This window comes from Cervus canadensis, chromosome X, assembly GCF_019320065.1.
Source record: "Cervus canadensis isolate Bull #8, Minnesota chromosome X, ASM1932006v1, whole genome shotgun sequence".
Taxonomy (NCBI): Eukaryota; Metazoa; Chordata; class Mammalia; order Artiodactyla; family Cervidae; genus Cervus; species Cervus canadensis.
The window spans coordinates 142,592,269-142,620,068 of NC_057419.1; the positions used below are offsets into that span (position 1 = coordinate 142,592,269).

Here is a 27,800-nt window from a genome sequence, read left to right on the forward strand (position 1 = left end):
GAAATGATCCTGGTGCTCTGTCCCTCCCGGCATTCTGGAGACTGACTGTGCAGGACACTTCCCTGTTTCTCAGCTTCCCTGTGACCCACCAAGCCCCAAACCAGCCCCCAGTGCTGGAGAATGAATACCAGGAGACCAGGAGTCACCCTCAAAAGGCAGCTTGCTTTATTCTTGTGATGCCGGCAGGGGGCAGGGATGGGCAGCCTGTCTGCCTCCCATCTGAGGCCCTCTGAACTGCATAAGGATCCTGAGGCCAGCTCTTACTGATACACAGGTCCCTGAGGGGGCCCCGTCCACACTGGCAAAGTGGGGTGCAAGGGCATCTGCTCCCCAGTCCGCCCAGCTGGCAGCACCTGCCTGTCACTCAGTGCCAGGGCGCTCCCTAGCTCCGCGTGGGTCTCGTCACGAGGGTCTTCTGCTGCAATTCAGGGGACTTGGCTTCTGGACCCCTCCTGCCACTCGGGAGAGAAGGCAAGCTCCAGGGGCGTCTGGCACAGCCTGGGCTTCCTGACATCTTGGATGGAGACTGCCCCTTCTGTCCCCACAGCCACCAGGGAAGGAGGTGACCTCCAGGGTGAGCCTGGCACGCTACACCTATGCTCCCTGTCCCCACACTTCGGAGGGGAGGCCCCCAGCAAAGCTGCTTCCCCTTCTTGCCTTCATCTCCCCACCTTCCCTCCCACCCCCAAACTTCCCCCCCCTGTCCCTTCTTCCCCCCACCCCCTTCTTCCCAGCCATAACTTGGGGATTCCACCTTGGTCAGGCTGCCTGAAGGAGCTGCCAGGCTCCAGAGCAGGTCCACAAAACAAAAGAAACAAACCAAAACAAATAGCAAGCACAGAAAAGGGAAAGAGCCACAAAAAATCAGGGTTGCCTCTGTCTACAAATAATGGACATTCTCTTGTGCTTAGGACAGTCTTCTTTGCCTCTCCTTTTCAGCAGACTTTCCTGTCCCCAAGTAGCCACTCTAGAGGGAAGTACATGTGTGTGTGCATACATGTGCCTGGGTTCATGTCACACACAAACACACACACGCATCCTATGGCTGAAGGGAGGCAGATACAGGTCTGTCCCCAGGCCACCTGTGGATGTGGTCACTCTCCCTGGGGAGAAGGAAGTTGCTGATGAGGAGAGGCATCCCTTCTCTGCGGGGGCTTCTATCTGGGTAGCAAAGTCCCACGCTCACACACAGACATACGCTAGATGCTAAGGGAGGGCGGGAGATGGGGGTCTGGTCAGATCGCTGGACCCACGCCCGGGAGCACAGAGGGTGCTCACACGGTGGTGACCGAGAGCAGAGGGTTGTAGACCCGCTTGCCATCGGCCGAACGCGTACCATGGGCCAGCATCTCCTGGATGGTGATCCAGTTGTCCAGGATCTTCTTGTTTCGCTTCTTCATGGTCTTGCGGTGGCTCAGGGCGATGATGTTAAGCTCAGCCTTGCTGTCTCCATTCTGCTGCTCCCGCAGGCACTCCAGCCGGCTCTGCATCATGAACTCGCGCCGCTTCCGCTGCTCCCGGGCCCGGATCAGGTGCTGCTTCCGCTCTTCCTTGCTCCAGTAGCGGCCCATCTTCATCTCGCTCACTGCATCATCGTCGGTGGTCATGCCACTGCGCTCCTCACGGATCTTCAGGGCCCGGGCTTTCAGGAGGCGGTCACGCACGGGTCGCTTGGCCACGTAGCGGGTCCCATCGCTGCGCACCTTGACCTTCCACTCCGTGCGGGGCGCTTCAGGGGCCACGGCCGCGGCCCCCCCTCCCACCCGGGGGCCGGCAGCCACACTCAAGGGGCCGGGGCCCAGGTCTTCGAGGCCGCGTGGGGCTGCCAGCTGCAGGCAGCTGTGGTAGTGCTCGCCCTCCTGGCCCGGGCTGCGGTGGCGCCGTGACAGGTAGGGGCTGCCTTCAGGGCCCACGCGCTCCAGGGCCACCCCCATCTTGGGGCCATGGCGGACCCGCTCCTCGGCCGAGTGCTGTCTCCGACCCACGTCGGGATCCCGGGAGAGGGATCGGAACTTGGTGGGGCTCCCCGGGGGAGGAGGGACAGCAGCCTTGGGGTGGGCGGCGCCAGGGGCTCCCGAGGGGGTCCGGTTGAGATTGGAGTTGCCCACCGCTGCGGCCGCCCGCCGCAGGGGGCTCTCGGGCAGGGGCTCGGCCAGCAGTGGGGTGCTGCGGCAGCTCTCGCCCGTGTTGTAGGCGCTGGTGCTGTCCTTGTCCGACTTCTCGGGCAGCTCAGAGATGTCAGACAGCTCGTGCTTCTTGGGCTCGCCAGCCGCCAGGTCGTACAGGCTCTCCTCCTCTAGCAGCCAGGCCTTCATGCAGCGCTCCCGCAGCTGCTGCATCTTCTGAGCCCGCAGGATGTTGCGGCACTTGAACTCCAGGTGCCGCAGCTCCTCCTCCAGCACAGCCAGCTCGTGGCCCGCGCTTTCGTTGCGGTTGACGTCCAGGGCGCCATGGCCAGCCGCAGCCCGGGGGAAGGGCAGGCCCAGCGGGTTGCCATTCTCCAGGTGACACTTGATCTCCAGCAGTTCGCGGTAGCGCTCATACTCCTCGTCTGTGAGGCCTGGCACGTCACCGCTGCCCAGCCCCGCGCCCTCGGCCAGCAGAGAGTCCATGCTGAAGTGGAAGTCACGGCTCTGCAGGGCGTCCCCTTGCAGGCCGAACTTGCGCAAGGGCCCAGGCGTGTTGGCAGTGCTCAGGGGCTCGTCCCCCAGCAGGTCATGCTCGGAGCTCTCCTCGTTGCGGGTGCTCTCGTCTGTCCGGCCCACCCCACTGTCCAGCTCCTGGCTGTTGTGCAGGCCTGGGCCCGCCTCGGGGGCCCCTTTTTCCTCTTCATGTCCAAGCTGGGGCGGCAAGAGGAGTCCTGCTCAGTGGGGGCCCCATTGGGTGGGGGGTTCATTGCCAGGGGGTGGGGATTGCAAGGGCTTCTTTCGGGTCTGCTCCATCTCCTACAGCCCCCCACCCCCTCCTCCTTCTGCCCTCTGGCACCCCGTTACCCGCACATCCCCCCCCCTTCCTCACCTGCTGGGCCGGAGGGGATTTCAGCTTCCTCGCCCGCAGGTCGCCCTCATTCTCAGAGCCAAAGTCATCCAGGAAGTCGTCCCGGTCACTGTCCTTCCAGCGCTTTGCCAGCTGCAGAGACAGGCCTGTGCTGTCCCTGTGGCCTCAAGGACCACCCCAGAGCCCCACCTCCTTTCATCAGAGGCCATAGAGGGCAATGGGCCCTGGAAACGCACACCCCCCCGCCCCCCATCGGTGCCAGAAAGCCCGAACCCTAACCCAGGGTCAGGGGGCCCAGGACATCTGAGTGAGCACACACCCACCTGGCTCTCAGGCCGGGCCACCAGTAGGGAGATGTTGGTGTTTTCTTCCTGACTCAGGATGGCCACCGCTTCCTCCCGGTTCTGGACATCCATGCCATTTATCTGCGGCAGGCCAGGGACCATCAACGGAGACCCCAGGGCTGGCGCGGGGGCAGGCCCCAGTTGAGCTACAGGGGTCCCCCTCCCCTGGAGCTACAAAGCAAGCACCCTGGGCCAGGATGGGTTCTTGGGGTCTGGCAAGACGGAGGCAAGTGGAAGATGCTATGGACAGAGACCGCCTGGCCCACCCAAGAGCACGTGTGCTCAGAGACACACGTGGAGTGGGAGACCTGCTCATGTCGGGGGCATGGAGGGAAAGGCTGGCAAGTGGCCTGCCATGCCAGCAGATCCCATGGGTACACAGGAGCTGGGGGTGTGGTTGTGCAGCAGAGAGGTGAGTCCTAGCCCTGGTTTCAGGCACGGGGGTGGGGGGTTGCCTGGCCTCAGGCTAGGCTCTGAGCAGGAGAGAGCCTGTCCCCCAAGCTCACCTGGATGATACGGTCTCCCTCACGGATCCGGCCATCTTTGGCTGCAATGCTGTTGGGATTCACCTGCAAGGCACGGGCATCAATGGGGCCTCGGTCCCCTCCACTAAGGTGCCCGTTTGGTAAGAAGAGGCAGTCTCAGGGCAGCCCCACAAGTGAACAGGGGGCTGACTTTCTGAGCATGGCAGACAGGTGAGGAGAAGGACCCCTGCGATCACTGGGAAGGGCTCTTCCACTACAAGCCCGGTGCCTGTGGGGAGGACCAGCTGACTGCACACACACACAGAAGCCATGGGCTGCCCTGGCCTCGCCGACCGGCAGCCTCCCTGTGGTGCTAAGTGGGCTCCTTCTGGGCAGCCTTAGAGCCCTGGGGTGCCCTGGTCCCTCCTGGGTGCTGCTGCACAGGGAGGCTGCATGGAGCCCTCGAGAAGACCCCTGCTTCCTCCCAGCTTCATACCTCTCCCACGTAGATGCCCAGGTCCTCCTCCTCATCTGTGCGGTAGCAGACCATCAGGCCCAGCTTGTCCCGGTGGCTGCTTTTATACAGCTCCACCTCCTGCCAAGGGGGATGAAGAAACAGATGATGAGAAGCCGCGGGGGGCGGGTGCAGCCTTGGCTCAGTCCTGACCCCAGGACTGTGTCACGTCAGCCGAGCTCCCAAGGCTTTCTCTTACCATCCCAAATGGTGTGCAGGTCCCGTGGTCTCCCCTAATGCAGGAAACACCCAGGACACACACACACAGGACACACGGGACTCATGGGATAGACAAAGGCGCGGGACACAGACTCAGCAACACAGACCGAGCAAGGGATCTCACGCGTGCCCTCCCTGACTCAGCCCAACTTGGCCCTTGGGCCCGAGTAAAAAGCCACACACAGGACAGGGCCATGAGATCTGGCCACCTGGGGGTGGCAGGAGCCAGGCCCCAACTGGGCGGCCAACAGCTATCCTAGGGCTGGCCGCCCGTCTCACCTCGTACTCCAGCTCGTCCATCCGGTCTGCCTCCTGCGGGCCGCCCTCCATGAACTCCGCCGGGTCATAATACTCATGACTGATGGGGGGGCTGCCCAGGAGAAGTGGGGCATCAGGTGGCAGCCCAGCTACCTCTTCCGTACCCCTCCTCCTGCACTACACGCACCCAGGCAGAGACTGGGAATATGTCTTGACCAAGATTGCAAGGTCGTCCGCACCAAGGACCCAGGCATGCCTAAGCTCCTCACCCTGCCCTGGACCATCCCGTCCTGACCCCCAGCTCGATGCCTCTCACCATGCCAGCCAGCAGGCGCCCCTCCCAGCTGGCATTGGACCCACTCATGCAGTGCCCCCAGGAGTTATCCAGGCCCTGGAGGATGGCTGGGCAGTGGAGCAGGACCCAGTCTCCATCCAGAGGCAGCCCTCCTGGCCCCGAGGCTAAGACTGGCCACTGCCAGCCCTGGGTCTGCCTCTCTGCAGGGGATGGGACCACGGGACCACCTCCCTGCTGCCCGGGAGACTAGTGAGACAAGTCAGTGCTCACACGGTCATGAGCCATCAGGCCCGGAGGAGAGGCCCTTCTTGCAACCGGGCCAAAGAAGAAAGTCAAAGGGATGGAGGAAGTTGAAAGCAGGAAGAGGAATGGAACAGACAAAGATGCAAGAAGTTTTGAGAGGTGATGCTGGCAAAGGAGAAGAGAGAATGGAAGAAGAATAGCTGAGGACCCCAACCTTCCGGCAGCAAGGTCCCAGGACTGTCCTCCCGTGGCCCTGGGGGTAGATACAATGGGGAGCCTGCGTGTCAGACCCCCCGGGCCCAAAACCAGCTGGCTTCCAGCCAGAGGCTAGAAGCCCGGAGATTCCTGAGCCCTGGGCTATGACAGTCAGTTCTGGAGGCCAAGGAGCCTACTTTCTGCCATAGAGGGCACCCAATTGGGGTTTCCCCACCATGCCCAGAGCTGCGACAATGCCCTCTCTGGAGGCAGGGTCCGGGGCCCTCCTGAGGGCGACTCACAGCTCAGATGGGACGAACGGCTCCAGGATGACCATGGGCGGGGTGGGTGGGCGCAGCTTGCCCAGCGCCATGATATGCTCGAAGGTGATGTCCGTCTGAGTGCCACTGTCCACCAGTTGCAGGTCGTGGCAGGAGCCATCCCCCCGGAGGCGGGGACTGCGTCTCAGCACCTGGATCACCAGGGGCTCCTTGGAGGCACGCAGGGCCTCCAGGGTCTGCTCCTGAGACAGCTTGGAGAGCTCCTTCCCGTTCACCTGTGGCAGAGACACGCCCCAGTGAGGACGCGCTGGGGCCCTGCTGACCCCGGCCCCCTCCACCACCACATGGAGCCATCTGGGGATGACAGGCCACACCTCGAGGGCTGGGGAGCCTCGCCTAGAGCCCTGCTGGGCCACCCTCCTCCTCCTTTGAGCATCCGAGTTGGGAGGGAGACCTTGACTGCCTTCTGCCGACGGAAGTCAGTCCACAAACGGGTTCAGATACAAGTGCCGTGAAGAGCAAAAAGGCTCGAAGGACTGGATCTCCATCCTCAAGGCAGCCAAGGCTTGCCACAGAGAAAAGGATGCCACACACCTGAGCCCAAGAGAGGGGCTGAGGAAGTGGCCCTGATAAGACCATGGTTGTCCCAGTCTTCAATTGTGACAGTGCTCCCCCAAGCTGGGCATCTCCAGGAATGAAGGTTTTCACCAAGATGGCCAGTATAGTTGCAAAATCGTGGTTTCCAGGCTGTCAAGAACAGGCCAGCCCCTGAGTGTCGTTCCAGGAAAGCATAGAGTCCTAAGGACCCCTGGACAGCCGGTGGCTCCTCTGAGTCATGGAACCCAGATAGTCATCTTGTGGCTACCTTGGGTATGGCCTTTGTAGATAGCAATTTCAGGAAATTTTTTCCTCTCTCCCCAATCTTTCCATAGTCGGGAAAGATTTTTTAATCAGGTTCATCTAATCAGCAAATAAAGAGTTTTACTGTAGAACATTTGAAAAAGACAGAAAATCCTAAAGAAGAAGACAGAAATCACCCACCATCTCAGGGATGTAAAAGCTGTGACTGTTGGCATATCTCCTCCTTGGTCATTTCCCACTTTGTGACTACAGGCAGCCTATGCATGGACCATCCACTCTGTGTTGGTTTGGTCTCTACTGTCTATCACTAGTGGTTCTCAGTCAGAAAGAAGGTTGCAGAGACACCTTTTTTTTGTACATTCTGTACCTATTATCTATGTATGTCTTTGTATAATCTAGGTGGTGATGGAGAACATTTCCAGAAGTGGAATTATTGGATCAAAAAGTATCAAGGAGACAGATATTAGTTGTAGAATGTGGTCAGCACAGCCCTAGAGGATCAAGAGAGCCAAGGAGGTTGCAGTTATAAAAGGAGGAGGGAAAGGAGGTGCGCGGGAGAAAAGGACCAGCTGCTGTGTACATGAGGGGGTGTGTGATGGCTGGTCTGGTTAAGGCTGGGGGCCAAGGGAATGGGCTGACTGGCCTTGAAGCCCTTAGCAGAGCCAAAAGGGTCAGGGAATGTTTGAAGCATCCATTAACGCACATCCAGTATCAACCTTTCGATGGTACAAGTGTACAACTAAATGAATTATCTTAAAAACAAAGGCCATGAATCCTCCAAACTCATGGCTTTCTAACTACTACATTTCCAGTTATCTGGCCCCTTAGGGTGTGTGGAAGGACACGCCACAGGGAGGTGGGTGGCTGCGCGTTTCTTCCCAACCCGGCAATTGGTGATGCCAGGGTGGTGGTCATGGTGGGAATATTCACACCACGGAAATCGACAAACACACCCAACCAGGGTTTTTCAGAACATTAACTGATACCCCATTGCCCTTAAGTCCAGAAGGGGACGTGTGGAGCTGCTGCACTCAGGATTTTTGGAAGGAGGCGCGTTTCACATTTTCATGGTGTGCAGTGGGACGCTCAGGTGATGCTGAGAAACACAGGGATGTATTTCTCCCTGGAAACGGTACCCAGCCGCAGTGTTACTATGGAAACCGGGCCCAGGCAGTGGGAGGGGAGAGCTGGGTGGGCTGGGATGTCAAGAGGGGGATGGGCACACACACGCAGATCCAGGCTACCCCTGTGACAACCCTGCAGCTATCCGATCCTTGACCTATGTGGCACTGGGCAGAAGCAGAGCTCTGGGTGCGGAGGCTTAGAGCTCTAGGGCCGCTCCTGCCACAAGCTCCTGGGGCACCTTCAACCTCCTCTCCTCCTCAGCCATCCTGTTGAATCCCCAGAGCTAATAAGGGGCAGGAACAGGGCAAGACAGGTAAGATGTGAGCCCCTCCCAGGGAGGGTGAGGGCTACCGACAAGATGGCGACATTCAGGGCAAGAATCAAAGCAGTATTCTGCACTTCTCACGCTCCCTCATCCTTCAGCCACGAAGAAGAGAAAGACGTGCACGCACGGGCCAAGCCACCATTCAAATGTCCCTGCTCCTGTCTGGACAGGTGTGAACGCAAAGCCAGCCCATCAGAGTCCCCCGCAGGGTAAGACCACAGCCTACACTCGCCAGAGGCACGCCCCACCTCCCTGGCTGGCTGCCACTGCTCCAAACCCACACCAAGCCAATTCGAAATGGACCCAAGTCCTAAATGGATCAAGCTTTAAAACTAATTTGGAGAAGTGAGAAAAGTGTTTTTATGGTGCAGACATAGAGAAGCCATTTTTTCTTTTTCTTTTGGCTGGGCCTCATAACTTGCAAAATGTTAGTTCCCTGACCAGGGATCAGACCAGGGACTGAATGTGGGCCATGGCAGCGAAAGCACCCAGGCCTAAGCGCCAAATGGCAAGGGAATTGCCTGAAGATAAAACATGGGCAAACAAGAATGGAAAAAGGTATCACTCTGACTGTGTTAAACCATAAGACTTCTGGATAACAAAAGACATCATAACTACAGTTAGGACAGGCATAGAACGGACACAGGATTATCCAGAGTAAAGAACTCCTATAGAACAATGCCAACAAAGGTCCATCTAGTCAAGGCTATGGTTTTTCCAGTAGTCATGACTGGATGTGAGAGTTGGACTATAAAGAAAGCTGAGCGCTGAAGAATGGATGGTTTTGAACTGTGTTGAAGAAGACTCTTGAGAGTCCCTTGGACTGCAAGGAGATCCAAGCAGTCAATCCTAAAGGAAATCAGTCCTGAATATTCATTGGAAGGACTGATGTTGAAGCTGAAACTCTAATACTTTGGCCACCTGATGCGAAGAGCTGACTCATTTGTAAAGACCCTAATGCTGGGGAAGATTGAAGGCGGGAGGAGAAGGGGACGACAGAGGATGAGATGGTTTGGATGGCATCACCGACTTGATGGACATGAGTTTGGGTAAACTCCAGGAGTTGGTGATGGACAGGGAGGCCTGGTGTGCTACAGTCCATGGGATCGCAGAGAGTCGGACACGACTGAGCGACTGAACTGAACTGAACTGAACACTGGAAAAATCCAGAACTCAGTAGGGAAGCAGGGATTCCAGGAAAAGGGACCCCGAACCCTTTTGAGGAGGGTTGAGAAGATGCCCCTTCAGGACACTGGGATGTAAATACCAGAAAGAGTGCAGGTCTGCCATTTGTAGAATGGATCCAAAAACTGAGGTATATTCATACACATGGTTTGTGGCAATACACATGCTTATGAACATCATAGATAGGAGAAAATGTACCTCGGGGTGACAAACCTGAATCCCCCTAGACAGGGGAGGGGAGGAATGGGTCAGGGATGGAAAGAACGCTGAGGCCCACAAGGCCCACCTTGAGGTTGGATGGCAGTACACGTGCAATACTCGAGAAACAATGCAGAACACGTCCATGTGGAGGGACAGCTGCTGTTACCTATTAGGATGCGGAAGGGGTGAGACTTGGGGCACAGAGGCTTCTGGCCCGGGCATTGTGTCCTGGGTGAATCCTTTAGCCTCCCCCATTTCCTCATCTGTCAGGTGGATGTCTCTTAGTGCCTGTTTTCCAGGACCAGCCAAAAAGCACACAGAACAGAACATGGCATGACTATCCATTCACCCAGACATGCCCACCATGGTTAGCATCTCCAGCTGGTGAGGGGGAGGGAGCGGACTATATATAGTAGGGGCTGGGGATGTGTGGATGGTGGGTACCCCTGGGATGGGGGGAGAAGGTAGGGCTTTGGCTGAGTTGGAGGGGATTTTGGGGTGGCAGCTGTGGATGGGGTGGGGATGGTCTTGGCACTCCAGCCAAGCTTTTTCATTTGCTGGGCCCCTGTGGTGCCTTCTCCCCCTCCAATGCCCTTCTTTCTTGCTTTGCGGACACCTACACTCACTTAAGGCGAAGTGCCCTGGTGTGTCCCTTCCGAGCCCAACAGCCATGCCAGGCCTGGCAACACCCCCCCCACCCCAGGGAGAATGCCAAGCAGGCGGTTTCAGGGTGACTCACATTCCATCAGGTTCTGGAGGCTACCCATGGGCCTCGCCTCCCAGCGTGGGAGGTCAAAGGCTCAGGGTGCATGTCAGCAGGCCCAAGGACTGATGGCACAACCCTGGCTCGGAGGAGAAGTGCTCCAAGTGGCCCTCAGGGCTGTTAGCCGCGTCTGTCTCCCAGGCAGAGCTGGGGCACCCAGCTCCTGCTTAGACCCAGAAGCAATCCCCAGTCAGGTGCATTCTGTGTGGGCCTGGGCTCAGTTTCACCCCTGAACACAAGATGGTCAACTTGCTGGAGGAATCTTTTGATAACTAGAAAGAACCTTGCTAATATTCATCATATCCTTTTATCCAGTACATTTCTTATAAATAATAGATCCTAAAATAATCAGAATTTAGATTACATGAATGATAAGGATATTCAGAACAGAGCAGCATTCATTTTTTTTGTGTGTACGAAATACAGCAAACATCAAATTTACCATTTTAACCATTTCAGGTGTACAACTCAGTGGCATTTCATGCCTCTGAATGGTCATGCAACCATCACGTCTATTTAATTCCAGGACATTTTCAGCCCCCAAAAGGAGATGCCCTACCCATTCTCTCCAAATTCACCAACCACCACCCCCACCCCCCCGCCCCTGGCCGGCACTCACCAATCTTTCTTTCTTTCAACTGCCTCTAGACATTTCCTAAGTGGAATCCTACAACAGGTGGTCCAGTATGTCTGGCATTTTTCCACAAAATGTTTTCTAGCTCCACCCATATGACAGCAGGCATCAGTACTTCATTTTTTTATGGGTAACATTGCAACCTATTCCAGAAAACTGCACTGAGTGGACAAATAGGTCATCCCTCAACACATGTTGGTTTGTTTCTACATTTTGGCAATTGTGAATCACACTACATTTGTGTCCAAGGGTTCGAGACCCTGTTTTCAAATATTTGGGGCCATATGGTCATTCTATATTTAATGTATGGAGGTACCAGCATTATTTCTAATGCCAAAAACTTTACAGTAGTCTTTAGTACAAGTGTTTGCCTCATGGAAATGTACAGCTGCCCTACCAGAGTCTTCTAACAAGCGTTTCTCAAAAAAGATATAAAATGGCACATGAATTCTGATGACTATCATGTAAAATGTATGTTTACAGAAAAAGACTGCAAAAGAATATATAGAAACATTTGTTCCAGGGAAATGAAGATCTGAGAATTTGCTTTCTTCCCAACTTTATATACCATGGCTAAATTGTTTTTTGAAAAACTGTTTATGGACTTCAAAAAGATAGCATTGCTGGACAAGTCTCATAATAAACTATCAAGCAAAAAGGACCTGCTGGGAGAGCTCAGTGTGAGCCCAGTTTCGAGAGCTGATGGGGTGCAGGTGCGAAGGGAGATATGCGCCCACAGGAGCATCATAGTGCCACAAGTGTGCAGCTTGGAGACTGCACGGGGCTGTGAAAACTATTTGGAATGGGCACGCCTGACATATATATATTCATTTGTACCTGCATCAGTATTATTACACAATCCTTTCTTTAAAGACTTGAAGGAAATTCATCAAAATGGAAGAATGTCAGTGGTGGTTGGGGCTTTCCTCATAGCTCAGCTGGTAAAGAATCTGCCTGCAAGGCAGGAGACCTGGGTTTGATCCCTGGGTTGGGAAGATCCCCTGGAGGAGGGAAAGGCAACCCACTCCAGTGTTCTTGGGCTTCCCTGGTGGCTCAACTGGTAAAGAATCTGCCTGCAAGGCAGGAGACCTGGGTTTGATCCCTGGGTTGGGAAGATCCCCGGGAGAAGGGAAAGGCTACCCACTCCAGTATTCTGGCCTGGAGAATTTCACAGAGGTCACAAAGAGTGGAACACAACTGAGAGACTCTCCCAGCAGTGGTTGGTTATCTCTGGGAATTAGTATTTCTAGGTGACTTTTGTCTTTTGTTCTTTACAGCATTTTCTCCTGTAAACATTACTTGGCTACCTAGAGAAAACTGACAATCTAGCCTGTGCCCTGCTCTGAGTTTTTTCCCAAGGCCCCAGGCTCAGGGGAAGCTTTGTGTTCCTGGCCCCTGGGCAGCCCTGGCCCAGTAGGGGGGTGAGGCATGGTGCGGCCTTTGGGCTCAGGCCCCTTGGGAGCAGTGGTGATGAAGTCACATCAGACTTCACATCCAGATCTGAGCTGGGGAAGCTCGGGGGAGGCACACTCTTGACCAGGTGTCCCTGAAACAGAAGGGGCAGCTCCCAGGATCTTGGATCCCCTGAGTGGATCGCAGTGCCCACCCTTAGGGGAAGTGGCCAGGAGGGTCCCAGGCCCACCCCAGGGAACACCAGGAAGCTGGTTCTGGAAGGCTCGAGAAGGGGCTTGTCATGGGGCTGTCAATTAGTCTCAGGCCTAGGGCAGGACCGAGCAGACTCCCTCCCACCCTCCATTTCCCCCATGTGCACCCCGCCACTGGCTCTAGGGCTGCATTTGCAGAAGGGGTTTTCTGTGGGTGGCCAAGGAGTGGGCCCTGAGCTCCCCCAGCCCCGTGTCTGAGCAGAAGGCAGCAGGAGGCCCCAGGGGTGGGGGCACACTGACCCACGAGGCACCAGTCAGGGGGAGAACACAGCAGGCCCCTAGGTCTGCCTTCAGAGGGGGCCCTGCCCACCCCAGCCCCTCAAAGTAAGCCAGGCCCTGGGATAGGACCCCTCCAACAACTGGAGGGCAGGTGCCTGTGGCAGCTGGGAGAGGGGCGAGGGTGGGAGGAGTAGGGGAGAGGAGACACAGTTGGCACACACCTGGCACAGGGACCAGCTCAACCCAAGCTCCAAAGGCTAAGTGGGAGGCAGTTGTGGTGGGCAGGGGAAGACCCTTCTAACAATCCAGGGTGTTGGGGAGATGAGCAAGGAAGGGGAGGCCCCCCGGCATCAGAGGCTGAACTGGGGCAGTGAGTCTGGGTACCTGGGTCACTGCCCACCGCCCGTGCACTGAGGGGGACCCCAGGGGGTGAGAACAAGGATTCCAGGCACAAGGCCTTGCTATGCTATCTCCACAGGGCTTCTCCAGGATTCAGAGGGATTAGAAGGAGCGAAGTAAAAGAGGGCATGAGGCTGCAGGAACGTCAATGGAGAACAGTGGATGTGGAAAACTCTAGAGCTGCCATACAATCCAGCATAACCACGAGAATGGAAAACAGGCACCCTAACAAAAGCCTGTACACAAATGCTCATATCGGCACTATTGTTTTCTGGGGTTTTTTTTGGCCTTGTGGCGCAGCTTGCAGGGATCTTAGTTCCATGACTAGGGATTGAACCTGGGCCCCAGCAGTGAAAGCACTGAGTCCTAACCACTGCACTGCTAGGGAAATTCCCAGCAGCATTTTTCTAAATAGGCAGAATTTGGAAGCCTCCTCCATGTCCACCAGCAGATGAACAAGCATAATGGGGGAACGTCCACCCGGCAGATCATTCCACCATATAAAGGAGCAAAGTCCTGATACATGCTAATAATACAGCATGGATGAATACAGCTTGGCAGCCCAGCCAAGTGAGAGAAGGCAGGCACAGAAGGCCACATGCTGTATGATTCCAGAATAGGCAAATCCATTGGGACAGAAAGTTGAGGAGGGCCAAGAGAGTGGGGAGAGCCTGCATAATGGTAGGAAGTTCCCTTTGGGAGTGATCACCATGTTCTGGAACTAGGTGGTGGTGACAATGACACCACATTGAAAGTACTCAAATGTCACTAATGGGAAACTTTATGACATACCTCGTTGCCCACAATAAAAAATTAAAACTGCTCCCTGAACCCACAGAGACCACAGGCACCCTCACAAAGATGTGGGCCACTGGAAAAGACACAGAGGTGGGGGAGAGGCAGGACTTGGGGAACTGGTTTTACTCAATGAAGATTGTTTTTTAAAAAATAAGTTTTTTAATTTGTTAATTTTTGGCTGTGCTGGGCCTTTGTTGCTGAGAGGGCTTTTCTCCACTTGCAGCGAGCTGGGGCTTCTCTTGAGTTGTTGTGCACAGGCTTATTGCGGTGGCTTCTCTTGGCACATGGGCTCAGTTGCTGCGCAGCATGTGCGGACCAGGGCTCGAACCATGACTCCTGCACTGGCAGATTCTTCACCACTGAGCCCCCAGGGAAGCCCCAATGCAAACCTTGATCTCTGATTTGAAGTTCCTGAGACTTGCAGATATCCCCCATTCCATCTAAATGCGTCTCCAACCAAGCCACCAAACCAAATGTCATATGACCATTATTGTTGAATTCAAGTGGGATTGACTGTTCTTGACTTAAAATGCTGAAGTGAAGTGAAGTGAAGTCACTCAGTCGTGTCCAACTCTTTGCGACATCATGGACTGTAGCCTACCAGGCTCCTCTGTCCTTGGGATTTTCCAGGCAAGAGTACTGGAGTGGGTGGCCATTTCCTTCTCCAGGAGATCTTCCTGACTCAGGGATCAAACCTGGGTCTCCTGCATTGTAGGCAGACGCTTTACCGTCTGAGCTACAAGGGAAGTATTTATAAATGCTGAGATGGAGGTATATCAGCCAGGGATTGAGTGTAGGGTGAGATAGGAGGACCCGAAGGCACCTTGACATTGAGCAGTTGCAGAGACACAGAGCTTAGTCACCCAGAGAGAAGGAAAGTGAAGAAGGGAAGCTGGGCAAGACAGTGTACCAAGGAGGGGAGGTTGGACCGGATCAGGACGCAGAAGGGCCCTCTAGATTGGTTGAAAGAAGGCAGTCAGGGAGGGGGATGCCCAGCCGGCCTGTATAGACTCAGCCTTTGGGAGCTTTTGCAGAGAATGGGGTGGAAGGGGCTTGGGGGTGTGGGAGAGCCCTAGGTTTGGTTTCTACCGGGACAGACGCGTGAGAGCATTTGAATGCTTGTTGGGAAAGGTAGGTTCAGAAGACGAAAAAAATTTCAATGCCAAAAAAGAGAGAGGGACAGACCTGGAAAAGGGGGTATATGTGGGGGGGGGGGGATCCAGGGAAACACGTGGTGGGGGGAGGGGGCAAGAGCGAGGCAAACGGCGGCGGAGCAGCAGAAGGGGCAGCGGTGTCCGGTGGGACATGGTGCGGGTATGAGGGCAACGAGAGGACACAGGTGCAAGGGGTCAGAAAACAGCAACGCAGATAGCTCGGCGACGCAGTCGGGATCAAGCAGGTGCCTGATCAGCGAAGCCAGAGGCAAGGCCCCAACTCCCGCCCGCGGCGAGGCGGCGGCGGCCCCGGAGGGGGCGGGGCCGAGGCGGCTGTGGGCGGGGCCCGGGCGCGCTCGCTCCGCCCCCCCCGGGCGCGGAGCCGCAGACAAAGAGCGCGCCGCGGCGGCGACGCGAGCGAGGCTGGGCCGCCCAGCCGGCCCGGTCCCCCGCTCGCTGGCCGGGTCTCTCCCGCGCTTCGCGGCCTGATCGACGGCCCCTACCCCTCCGGTACCCCGCCCTCGCCCCCAGCCGTGGTGAATCTCCGGCCCCGGCCCTAGGGGGCCGGGGGCTCCAGGTGGAAGGCCCTCAGCATCCGTCCCAGATGCTCTGATTTGATCATCTCTGAGCGGGGCGAGGAGGGTAGTCTGAGAAAAGAGCCCTGGACCGGATGACTCAGGGTCCCACAGGCCCCGCGGCCCCCTGGAAGGTCTGGGGAACGCCCCTTTCACCCAGGGTCAGCAGAGGAGGAGGGGGTTGACGCCATAATTCGAGGGGCGCCCACAGCTGGTTTGCTTCTCCCAACCCCACTCTGCAGATTGGGAAACCGAGGCCAGGCAGAACAGAAACCAAAGTTAGCCTCTGCCCTGGCGCCCAGTCCCACTGGCTAGCTCAGCTCTGCTATCGCCAGTGTCCAGGGAACACCTTGGACGCAGCTGGGTGTCTGGCTCCGAGGGACCCAGAAAGGAGATGCCCAGAGCAGGGCAGGCTCTTTTCAGGGGCCCAGAAAGAAGCCCTCATTCATGCCTACCCATCTCTGGAGCTGGAAAACTGTCAACCCACAGGGCCATCTGCCCAGGGACGTCTGCATGCCCCTCACCCAGATCCAACCCACGTGCTCCCTCCTATCTCAACACACACATTCCCAAGCAAAAAGCTAGCACCAAGCTTCCCCTCCCAGGAAATCCCAACACCCTTAATGTGCTCAGGGACTGAACACCGATGCAATCATCTCTCCAATTATACTACTAATGCCCTTATAACCTTTTTTTTTCCCCAGATCCAGGACCCAATCAAGGATTACACACTTGGTTCTTAGTTCTCTGAAAGTGAAAGTGTTAGTCGCTCAGTTCAGTTCAGTCACTCAGTGTGTCTGACTCTTTGAGACCCCATGGACTGGTACACACCAGGCCTCCCTGTCCATCACCAACGCTCAAACTCCTGTCCATCAAGTCAGTGATGCCATCCAACCATCTCATCCTCTGTTGTCCCCTTCTCCTCCTGCCTGCAATCTTTCCCAGCATCAGGGTCTTTTCCAATGAGTCCTCACATCAGGTGGCCAAAGTATTGGAGTTTCAGCTTCAGCATCAGTCCTTCCAATGAATAGTCAGGGTTGATTTCCTTTACTGGTTTGATCTCCTTGCTGTCCAGTGAACTCTCAAGAGTCTTTTCCAACACCACAGTTCAAAAGCACCAATTCTTCAGTGTGCTCAGCCTTCTTTATAGCATCAGTCCTTCCAATGAATATTCAGGATTGATTTCCTTTAGGATGGACTGGTTTGATCTCCTTGCAGTCCAAGGGACTCTCAAGAGTCTTCTCCAACACCATAGTTCAAAATAGTCTCTCACTGTTTTCATTGTTTCCCCATCTATTTGCCATGAAGTGATGATATCAGATACGATGATTTTCGTTTTCTGAATGTTGAGTTTTAAGCCAGCTTTTTCACTCGCCTCTTTCACTTTCATCGAGAGCCTGCTTAGTTCCTCTTCACTTTCTGCCATAAGGGTGGTGTCATCTGCATATCTGAGGTTATTGATATTTCTCCCTGCAATCTTGATTCCAGCTTGTGCTTCATCTAGCCCAGCATTTCTCATGATGAACTCTGCATATAAGTTAAATAAGCAGGGTGACAATATACAGCCTTGTCATACTCCTTTCCCAATTTGGAAACAGTCCGTTGTTCCATGTCCAGTTCTAACTGTTCCTTCTTCACCTGCGTACAGATTTCTCAGGAGGCAGGTAAGGTGGTCTGGTACTCCCATCTCTTGAAGAATTTTCTACAGTTTGTTGTGATCCACACAGTCAAAGGTTTTAGAGTAGTCAATGAAGCAGAAGTAGATGTTTTTATGGACCTCTCTTGCTTTTTCTATGATCCAACGGATATTGGCAATTTGTTTTCTGATTCCTCTGCCTTTTCTAAATCCAGCTTGAACATCTGGAATTTCATGGTTCACACACTGTTGAAGCCTGGCTTGGAGAATTTTGAACATTACTTTGCTAATGTGTGAGACAAGTGCAATTGTGCAGTAGTTTGAACATTCTTTGACATTGCCTTTCTTTGGGATTGGAATGAACAATGGACTAGTTCTGTGGCCACTGATGAGTGTTCCAAATTTGCTGGCATGTTGAGTGCAGCGCTTTCACAGCATCATCTTTTAGGATTTGAAATAGCTCAGCTGGAGTTCCACCACCTCCATTAGCTTTGTTCTTAATGATGCTTCCTAAGGCCCACTTGACCTCTCACTCCAGAATGTCTGGCTCTAGGTGAGTGATCACACCATTGTGGTTATCTGAGTCATTAAGATCTTTTTTGTACAGTTCTTCTGTGTATTCTTGCCACCTCTTCTTAATCTCTTCTGCTTCTATTAGGTCCTTCCCTCATAGCTCAGTTGGTAAAGAATCCACTTGCAAGGCAAGAGACTCCAGTTCGATGCCAGGGTCAGGAAGATCTGCTGGAGAAGGGATAGGCTACCCACTCCAGTATTCTTGGGCTTCCCTTGTGGCTCAACTGGTAAAGAATCTGCCTGCAATGCAGGAGACCTGGGTGTGATCCCTGGGTTGGGAAGATCCCCTGGAGGAGGGAAAGGCAACCCACTCCAGTATTCTGGCCTGAAGAATTCCGTGGACTATAGTCCATGGGGTCACAAAGAGTCAGACACAACTGACCAACTTTCACTTTCCCCTTTCTGTTAGGTCCATACCATGTCTGTCTTTTATCATGCCCATCTTTGCATGAAATGTTCCCTTGGTATCTCTAATTTTCATAGAGATTTCTAGTCTTTCTCATTTTATTGTTTTCCTCTATTTCTTTGCATTGATCACTGAGGAAGGCTTTCTTATCTCTCCTTGCTATTCTTTGGAACTCTGCATTCAGGTGGATATATCTTTCCTTTTCTCCTTGGCCATTTGCTTCTCTTCTTTTCTCAGCTATTTGTAAGACCTCCTAAGACAACCATTTTGCCTTTTTGCATTTCTTTTTCTTGGGGATGGTTTTGACCACTGCCTCCTGTACAATGTTACAAACCTCCATCCATAGTTCTTCAGGTACTCTATCAGATCTAATCCCTTTAATCTATTTGTCACTTCCACTGCTCAATTGTGTCTGACTCTTTGCCAACCCATGGACTGTAGCCCATCAAGCTCCTCTGTCCATGGGATTTCCCAAGCAAGAATACTGGAGTGGGTTGCCATGCCCTTCTCTAAGGGATCGTCCTGACCCAGGGATCAAACCCATGTCTCTTATGTCTGCTGCCCTGGCAGGTAGGTTCTTTTACCACTAGTGCCACCTGGGAAGTCTCTTAGGTCTCTGTGAAGTGAGTGAAGTCGCTAAGTCGAGTCCGACTCTTTGCAACCCCGTGGACTGTAGCCTACCAGGCTCCTCGATCCATGGGATTCTCCAGGCAAGAATACTGGAGTGGGTTGCCAGTTCCTTCTCCCTCTTTAGTCTCCTGTAATCTACAACAATCTATGCACTGAAAAACAACTTTCATGACACTGACCTCTTGGAAGAGTCCAGGGCACTGGCCTCATAGCAAGTCCCAGGGTCTGGATTCGCCTCCTTCCTTCCTGGTTAGATTCAGCTTAGGCTTTCTGAGGAGAGCGGCCACCCAGGGCAGGCTGTGTCCCTCTGCACACAGTGTGAGGGAGGCTGTTTGATCACTCAGTCTCTCCCTGGTAAAGCTGCCTTCTCCCTTCCTAATGCACAAGTCATCTGGGTGATACCTTGAGACCCAGGGACTCTCTTTTCCACAACAACTTTCATCTCATGGTTTGACCACCCAAGGATGCTCCCCAGCTGGATCAGTTCAACTGGATGAATTGCACTGGTGGCTGCAAAATGCCTTCATTTGTTAGAATTCTAGCATGGAAACCGCACTACATGCCAACAACATGCGACTGACCCAGTGAATGGTGTGCTCCCAGTTGAGGCTGCCTGGACAAACTATACCATCCACCCCTAAAAATCTACCCACCCTTTCTGCCCAGGGGCAGGATCGGAGAGAATGAAGCACTCAGGAAGCTTTCATCTCAACGGATCCTTTAGTATGGGGGTGGTGTGTGTGTCTGGGTTCCCATGTGAGCTACCTGTGGGTTATTGGTAAGGATGTGGGTGACGTGAAGAGGCTCAGTTAGCTGCACGTGGCCTGGAAGAGCAGATTATGTCCCTTGGGGGCCCCACATGGACAATCATCCCTGGAAATTGATTTGACAGATATGAGCTGAGGCCTCCTCCCTTTTATTTGTAATAAACTTACTTGCTAGGTGATACTGATGGAATTTGTGGGTTCATGGATTGATCCAAAGTCCCGCTCGAGGTCCTCACTGCTCAGAGTGTAGGCTAAGACCAGCAGCGTGGACATCCATCCCCTGGGAGCATGTGAGTAATCCCAGGCCCCACCCTGGACCTGCTGAAGCAGATTCTGCATTTTAACAAGGGCCTCAGGATAGTCGTGTTGGCCCAGAGCGCCCCCTTGAGGATCCGGGACTTGCAGGCACCTGGAAGGGATTCAGACCACAGGCAAGGATTTCACAGGGTCTCTCCTCCCCACAAGCCCTCCCCAAAGGGTAGGTGGTGCCCACTCAGGGGCAAGCTGAAATCTGACCCAGCAACCCTGAACTTCCTGCCTTTCCAGGGATGAGCAGGCCTCTCAGGCATCTCTCAAGTCCTACCTGGAGAGAGACTGGGAGTGAGGGATGCCCCCACTGAAGCCACGATGGATAAACAAAGCAAAGCACTTCCTGAGGTCATCCTTGGTTGTGTGCTCACAGCTTCCCAGGCACCCGTGGATGACAAAGGAAAACCTCCTTCCACCAACGTACCTCTGGGCTAACCTGGTTGGCCCCAAGGCAAAGGCCATGTCTTGCAGTAATCCAAATGATATTCTCCATAAAGACTGAAATATTCTTTTCATTCAAATGAAGCCTTCCTCAGTGATCAATGCAAAATGAAAATATTCCTTTTATTTCCACTGCTCAAAGCAAGCCTGAGAAGAGACAGACTGCACTTACAAAGAAAGGCAATGCCTTGTGACACCCGAAGCCAGCTACGAACCCCAGCTTCTCAGTCTTCCTTCTTTTGGCATGGCTCCTATGTAGAAGGACTCAGTGTGCCACCATCTCGGTATCTGTCCAGTGCCTGACTTATCTCATATGTTTTACTTCACAACTCAGGGCCCGTCTGGTTTTGTACCCCACCCTGTGGGGTCTTAGTTCCCAGACCAGGGACCAAACACACTGCCTTGGAAGGGCGGCATCTTAACTGCCAGAGGGCCAGGTAAGTCCCTCCCCCTTCTTTCCTGTTAGGAAAACCCTCACAATAATATTGGACATTTTTCTGTCACTGGACATTGTGACAGGTTCATGAGGAAGGACTTCTCCATCCACTTTCCACTCCTTAGTGCCTGATCAGATGGCCACAACTCCTCACCCACCCAGATGAGATTCCAGGGGACCAAATGCCCTGCTGATTTCTCAATGGCAGTGACGCCAGGCGGCAGGCCCTCTGTATTCCCAGGTGGCACGTGTAGAAGCTGAGGAACTGATACAGGGAGCCATTCAGTACCTCCACACAGTGTATTCCCTGGCAGGGGCCCTGAAGGAGAAGGAAAGAAAGACTTACTTGGCCCTACCAGGGGCCCCAGCTGAGCTAAACGCATTCATGTGCTTTTGGTAAGGGTAGTGCTTTTGGTAAGTGTATGTGTTGTTGTTCAGTTGCTAAGTCGTGTCCGACTCTTTCGACCCTATGGACTGCAGCCTGCCAGGCTTGTCTGTCCTCCACTATCTCCTGGAGTTGGCTCAAACTCATGTTAAATTGAGTCAGTGATGCCATCCAGCCATCTCATCCTCTGCCACCCCCTTCTCCTTTTGCCTTCTTGCTTTTAAAGCTTTACCGGAGTATAATTGCCATATGATTAGCTGCACATATTTAGAGCATACAGTTTGAAAAGTTTTGATACCAGGGGTATGTGCACATCTGTAAAGCCATCGCCACAATCAACAGAGTGACCATTTCCATCATCCCCGAAAGGGTCCTCCCACCCCTTCCACCATCCCTGCAAATACTGATCTGCATGTTCCCCATCTGCATTTTTTTTTTTTTTTTGAGGCCAGCTTGTAGCATCTCAGTTACCTGACCAGGGACTGAACCTGGGCCACTGCAGTCAAAGCTCCAAATCCTAACCACTAGGCCTTCCCTACTGGCTGCAATGTAGGAGACCCAGGTTCAATCCCTGGGTCAGGAAGATCCCCTGGAGAAGGAGATGGCAACCCACTCCCAGTATTCTTACCTGGAGGATCCCATGGACAGAGGACCTTGCGGGGCTACAGTCCATGGGGTCTCAAAGAATCAGACACAACTGAGTGACTTAACACTTTCCCTTTCAGGCCACCAGGACCCCCCCCCCCCACATACACACTATCAGTATCTGCTTTCTGTCACTATAGTTTGCCTTTCTAGAATTTTTTATCAATGACTCAGACAGATCCAGGACAAGGGGTCATGGTGTCAGACAGAGAGACTGACACAGGCCCAACAAACAGGGACACCAGGAATGGCTCTCGAAGGCGCTTTGGTGTCTCAGTGTACGATGACCAGACTATCGCCCTTTCTACCCTTTGTGACCTGGCCTCTTTTCTTCCTAACAACCTGCATAACCCGACCCCCCACTAAGGGTCATTTCCAGATTTTCCAAGCTCTCCCTGTGCCCCCCAGGCTCCCAGCACCCACACTTGGTTAAATATCATTGGAGGACAAGACTGGGACAACAGAAATGGAACTGGGGTTCTGACAGGCTGCACTTCTGACATGTCTGTGATAGACCACATCAGAAGAACCCAGGGCCAAAAAAAACACAGGATCATCTCAATGGCCACAGAAAAACTATTCAACAAAATCTAACAACCCTGCATGATAAAAACTCTCAAACTAGGAATAGAAGGGAATTTCCTCCACCTGATAAAGAGCATCTATGACAAACCCACAGCTAACTTCATACTCACAGGACAAAGACTCCTTACTTAGATCAGGAACAAGGCAAGGATGTCCACTGACCACTTCCATTCAGCATTACACTGGAGGTGCTAGCCAGAGCAAGTAGGCAAGTAAAAGAAAGGCAAGAGACGGGACTTCCTTGGCCGTCGAGTGGTTAAGACTCATCCAGTGGTTAAGACTTGGTGCTTCCACTCCACAGGGTAGGGGTTTGATCTCTAATTGATCCAGGAACCACAAGGCTCCACCAAAAAAAGAAATGAAAGGCATCCAGATTGGAAAGGAAGGAAAACTATCTCTACTTATATATAGGAAATCCTGAGGAATCCACTCAAAACAACTATTCCAGCTAATAAATGGGTTTAATAAAGTTGCAAGATACATGACCAATACAAAAAACTGAATTGTATTTCTATACAGTGGCAACAAGAAAAATGAAAAGGAAATTAAGAAAACAACTCTTACAATAACATCATAAAGAATAAAGTGCTCAGGAATACATTTAACGAAAGTACAAAACATTGGCAAAAGTAATTGAAGACCAGGGGAATTTCCCCATGGTCCAGTGGTTTGGACTCTGTGCTTTCACTGACAAGGGCCCAGGTTCAATCCCTAGTCAGGGAAGTAAGATTTCACAAGTGGGATAAAAAGACATCCCATGTTCATGGGTAATACTCCCCAAATTCAATGTAATATTCAATACATTTTCAATATCTATTCAATGCAATATTCAATATGAATTCAACTCAATTCCTACAAAATCACAGCTGGCTTTTCAGAAATTGACAAACTGATTCGAAAATTCACATGGAAATGCAGGTGACCCAGAACAGACACAACAATCTTGAAGAGTACAAAGTTGGAAGACCCACACTTCAAAATTTATTTACAAAGCTCTAGTAAAAGCTGTGGTGAAGGCATAAAGATAGACATTTCTCCAGAAAAGATAAGCAAATAGTCAATAGTACAGGAAGGATACTCATCAGGAAATGCATTTGGAAAGCACAATGAGACAGATACCACCTCAAACAATAGGTTGGCTGTAATCTAAAACGTGTGTTGGAGAGGCTGTGAAGAAATTAGGATCCTCTTACACTGCTGCTGGGAATGTAAAATGTAAAATGATGTAGGCTTTATGGAAAAGAGTTTGGGCAGCTCTCAAAATGCTAACCATAATTACCATATGATCCAGCAAATCCATTTCTGGGTACTTACCCAAAAGAATTGCAAGCAGGGACTCAAACAGGTATTTGTACACTCATGTGCACAGGCTGACTGTTCACACTAGCCAAAAGGTGGCAATAAATCAAATGTCCATCACCGGATGATGACAAATATTATGTGGTATATAGCCACACAATGGAATATTATTCAGTAGTAATAAGAAATTTCGTACCGAGAACATTCTACAATGTAGAAGAACCTTAAAAACATGATAAAGAAGCTGGACAACAAAAGATCAGGTATCATACTGTTCCTGAAATGAAACTGGTTCCATTAAAATGAAATGTCTGGAACAGGCAAGTCCATAAAGACAAGTAAACTAGTGGTTGCCAGAGCCTCGGAGCTACTGGGACGAATGGGCATGTGACTGCTAATGGGTATGAGGTTTCTTTTTAAGGTGATGAAAATGGTCTGGAATTGGTGATGGTTGCACAATTCTGAATATACTAAAAACCACTCAACTGTACATGTTGCAAGGGTATGTGGATTATACATCAGTAGAGCTCTGTGTGTGTGCATTTTTTTTTTAATAACTGTGAATCATCTGGAGAAAAGGGTCTGGAATCAAGGCTAGAATAGAGACTTCAGACTTCTTAACCTGGGGGTCAGAGGCCTCTGGGGACCTAGGAAAGAGCCTCAGAGCATAAGGAAGCCACATGGCAAGTGGTATAGGTGGCCTTGTGCATGCCTCTGGGCTGCGCTGTGTCCTGGTGGGGTTCCTTATTTTGGTAAGATGTTGGGGCCACAGGCACGTATGGACAAGCCATGGAGAAGCATCTCTGAAACCGGGAAGCACCAGAATTTAAGTGGTGGATAGGCAGAGGTCCTGGAAGCTGGTCTTCTGGACAAAAACTTTCTTCGCTCTGAAAAGAGGTTCAAGCCGGGAGAAGCTCCCTGCTAGCCCCCAGACCTGGAGTCATCTGGGATCGCTAATGGCTTTCCCTCCTCTCTAGATTTTTTACAATTCAATTCTCTTTTATTTTCCCTTAAAGGACAGCTTCTTTTCTTAAAAACTGCACCCATACTGTGTAACACAGGGCACTCCACTCTGTACTCTGTAATGATCTATATGGAAATAGAATCCAAGAAAGAGTAGACGTAAGTATAAATAATTCACTTTGCTATACAGCAGAAACACAATAATATAAATCAACTATAGCGCAGTAAAAATTAAAAGATCAATGTAAAGATGTAAAAGGTAAAATCAAACCACATCCAGTCTCCGATTCTGTCCAAACTTCTGTGGGAACTTTAAAAGGGATCAACGTCCCCAGGGCCTAGTCGGTGAGGGCTGGCAAAGACCAGGAAAGGCAAAGGACCCATCTCCTGGGGGAGCTGCTCACCTAGGGCTTGGGGGTCTCCCTCCAGGAGAAAACCCTGGCCCAGGACTTCCCTGTCCAGGTTCACCTCAAGCGTTCCTCCAACAGGGAGCCTCCCTGAAGGTCGACCCAGCCAGACCTGAGGACCCCCACTCCTGCCCTGGGGAATCCGGAGGATCACAGCAGCATCCTCTCCCAAGCTTGGCTGGCTCAACTCAGGCCTGCAGCATGGGGCAGGTTGCTTTCCACTTTATCCCCACGGGGTTGGCCTTTAATGAAGTTCTACCATCAAGAGCCAACTCAAGAGCTTTGGATTCGCTTGCCGTTTGATGGAATGATTGCAAGAAAAGGTAGCCGTGAAGATGGGATCTCATGGCCTTATCGAACAACCAGGGCAACCCATCTACCCCCCGCCACCTCCCTCCCCGGAGCCTTGGTGCTGACCACTGGGATTCCACCCAACCGCCTGGTCTAGTGACCCCAACCTGGGTCATTCCCCAACCCGATCACAGGAGGAGGAAATAGAAATAGCCAGGCCAAGATTTCCAAACAGCTGGAAGGAGAGATGAAACCAAGCACGGGGCTGGGGTGGGGGTGGGGTCGGGAGGGTAGGGGGTACTGAGGCAGAAAGAAGGCAGAGAGCCACCAGCCAGGAAAGCAGAAGGCCTGCGCGTCCACTGAGACCTGCCTGGGACAGGCGGGAAGGAGCGCCACCAGGCTGGGGCATGATTCCGCGTCCGGCCCGCCGCCGGCTTCTGCCCGGGTGGGTCCAAGGACCTACACTCCCACCACGCACCCAAAGCTCCCACGTCCTCCCCCGTCTCCCCCGCGCCACCGCCAATGCCTGCAGGAGATTCCCCGATTTTTCTAAGGAGACCCCCTTCTCCCAACCAGCACCTCTCCGACCTACACCTGCGCCCGGTGCGGACCAACAAACCCAGAGTAGAAACGGATACCTGGGTGCGCCCGGTTTGCCCCTGGGTCCCGATCCGCCCCCCCACCTCTGACCTTGAACTCCCTCCACAGAGCCCGGGGAACGTCTCAGGCCAAGCCACCGGGACACGTCTCTAGACGGTTCTCAGGGCGCACAGAGAAAGTACACACACGCGGGGTGGCAGGAGCCTCCGCGCACACACAGACGGGGCACAAGCACGCACTCACGAAGTCACGCCACGCACAGGCAAAGGAGCCCTGCTCCGGGTCCGACAGCGCGACCTGGAGTCTCCCATCTCTCTGGGCGTCGAGCACTGCCCGGTCCACGCCCCCACCCACTGCCCAAAGGCCCTGCGGGGCACAGGGCGGACCGGGCACCGACGGCCGCGGCTGCCCTTCTAGCAGACCCAGCGACGGCCGCTCACTCGAGGCCCCAAAGGCCTGGGAGCCCACCGTTGGCTTGGGCAGGGCCAGAGCAGAGAGGGGTTGCAGGGGGAGGTACCTGATCGCTCCATCCGGGCGTCGGCGGGGTCCCGGGGCGCAGCCCGCGGGCCCCCGTACCCCTGGCCCGAGGGGACCGCGATTTGCCCCCGCCTCCCGGCGCTCCGCGAGCGCCCACCTCCCTTCCCCAGCCCCGGGGCCAGCGGGGCCAGCGAGATTGGGGAAACACAGGCCGTTGCTATGCAACCCCCGTCCCGCGCCGGCGCCGGTGGCAACGGGTTTCGGGCTCTGGGTCCCAGGGTGCTCGCGCAGCGGACCCGGGCTCAGCCCAACTTCCCGACCCGGACCGATCGGGATCCAGGGCTTGCCTCGCCATCAATCGGGCGCCCCAGGGATGCGCCCCGTACCCGGATCTCCACGCAGGGACTCCCACCCGCTCCCCAATCTGTGCCTGGTTCCCACGGACACCAACACCCAGCCGCCCCAGAGACGAAGGATGAAAATGCCTCCGTAACCTTCTCCGCTCGGGGCCCTCCGGCCCCTCCATCGGGCCCTCCGCCCCAGGTGACGCCCCCCAGCCCCTCGCCCCCGCGGCCGGGCCGCCCTACCTGCAGCATCACTTTGTACTGCTCCTCCGGCTTCTGGACCACGCACATATTACATCCCATGGTGCCGGCCGCCGAGGGGAGGAGGGCGGCCACTGGAAAACGCCTTTCACTGGCCCGATCGCGGGACCTCGGGCCCCGGGCCGGGGCCGGGGGCCATAGCCTATCTCGGGGGCGGGCCGCCTAGCGGGGGAGGGGGGCACGCCCCCGAGATGGGGGCAGCTCCACGCCCCTCCGGTTAACCCTTAGCTGTCCGCGGCCCGGCGCGGGCAAGCTCCCTCGCACCCCGCCAGGGGAAAAAAAAAAAAAAGGGCAGCGGGGGATGGGCGGGCGCACCGGGCGTTGCTTGGCTACCGTCCCCCCCCCACCCCCGGAGGCGCGGGGGCGCGCCAGGCCGCTGGGGGCCGTCAGGGGCCGCGGGCCGAAACCCTCCCAGCCCGCGGGCTCCGCGGCTCCCGCTGCCGCCTCCGGCTCCCACCCATGGCCACCGGCCCCAGGAGCCCGGCCCTCGCGCTTGGCGCCGCGTCCGGGCCAGCCGACTGGGGGGAGCGGCGGCCACCCCGCTCGCAGCCAGGGCTCCCCGCCCCACCCCGCCCCGCCCCGCCCGCGCTCCCGCCTGGCCGGGCCGCGCTCCCGGCGCTCCGGGGGCCCGC

The 27,800-nt window shown here is 54.2% G+C and overlaps 1 protein-coding gene across 2 annotated transcripts; it reads right to left on the reverse strand.

Annotated features, from left to right (window-relative positions):
• Positions 1-145: 145 nt before the first annotated feature.
• PDZD4 (PDZ domain containing 4) lies at positions 146-27,800 on the reverse strand. 2 transcript variants are annotated; one of them, XM_043457921.1, is made up of 8 exons: positions 27,151-27,800; positions 5,832-6,085; positions 4,818-4,908; positions 4,302-4,400; positions 3,848-3,910; positions 3,321-3,422; positions 3,019-3,129; positions 146-2,840 (listed from the first exon to the last, which is right to left on the reverse strand). In XM_043457921.1, exons 1-8 carry the CDS (start codon positions 27,208-27,210, stop codon positions 1,275-1,277), a joined length of 2,346 nt encoding a protein of 781 aa, XP_043313856.1. In that variant the 5' UTR covers positions 27,211-27,800; the 3' UTR covers positions 146-1,274. The 2 variants fall into 2 exon arrangements, with proteins under 2 accessions (XP_043313856.1, XP_043313857.1); XM_043457922.1 differs by lacking the exons at positions 4,818-4,908; positions 5,832-6,085.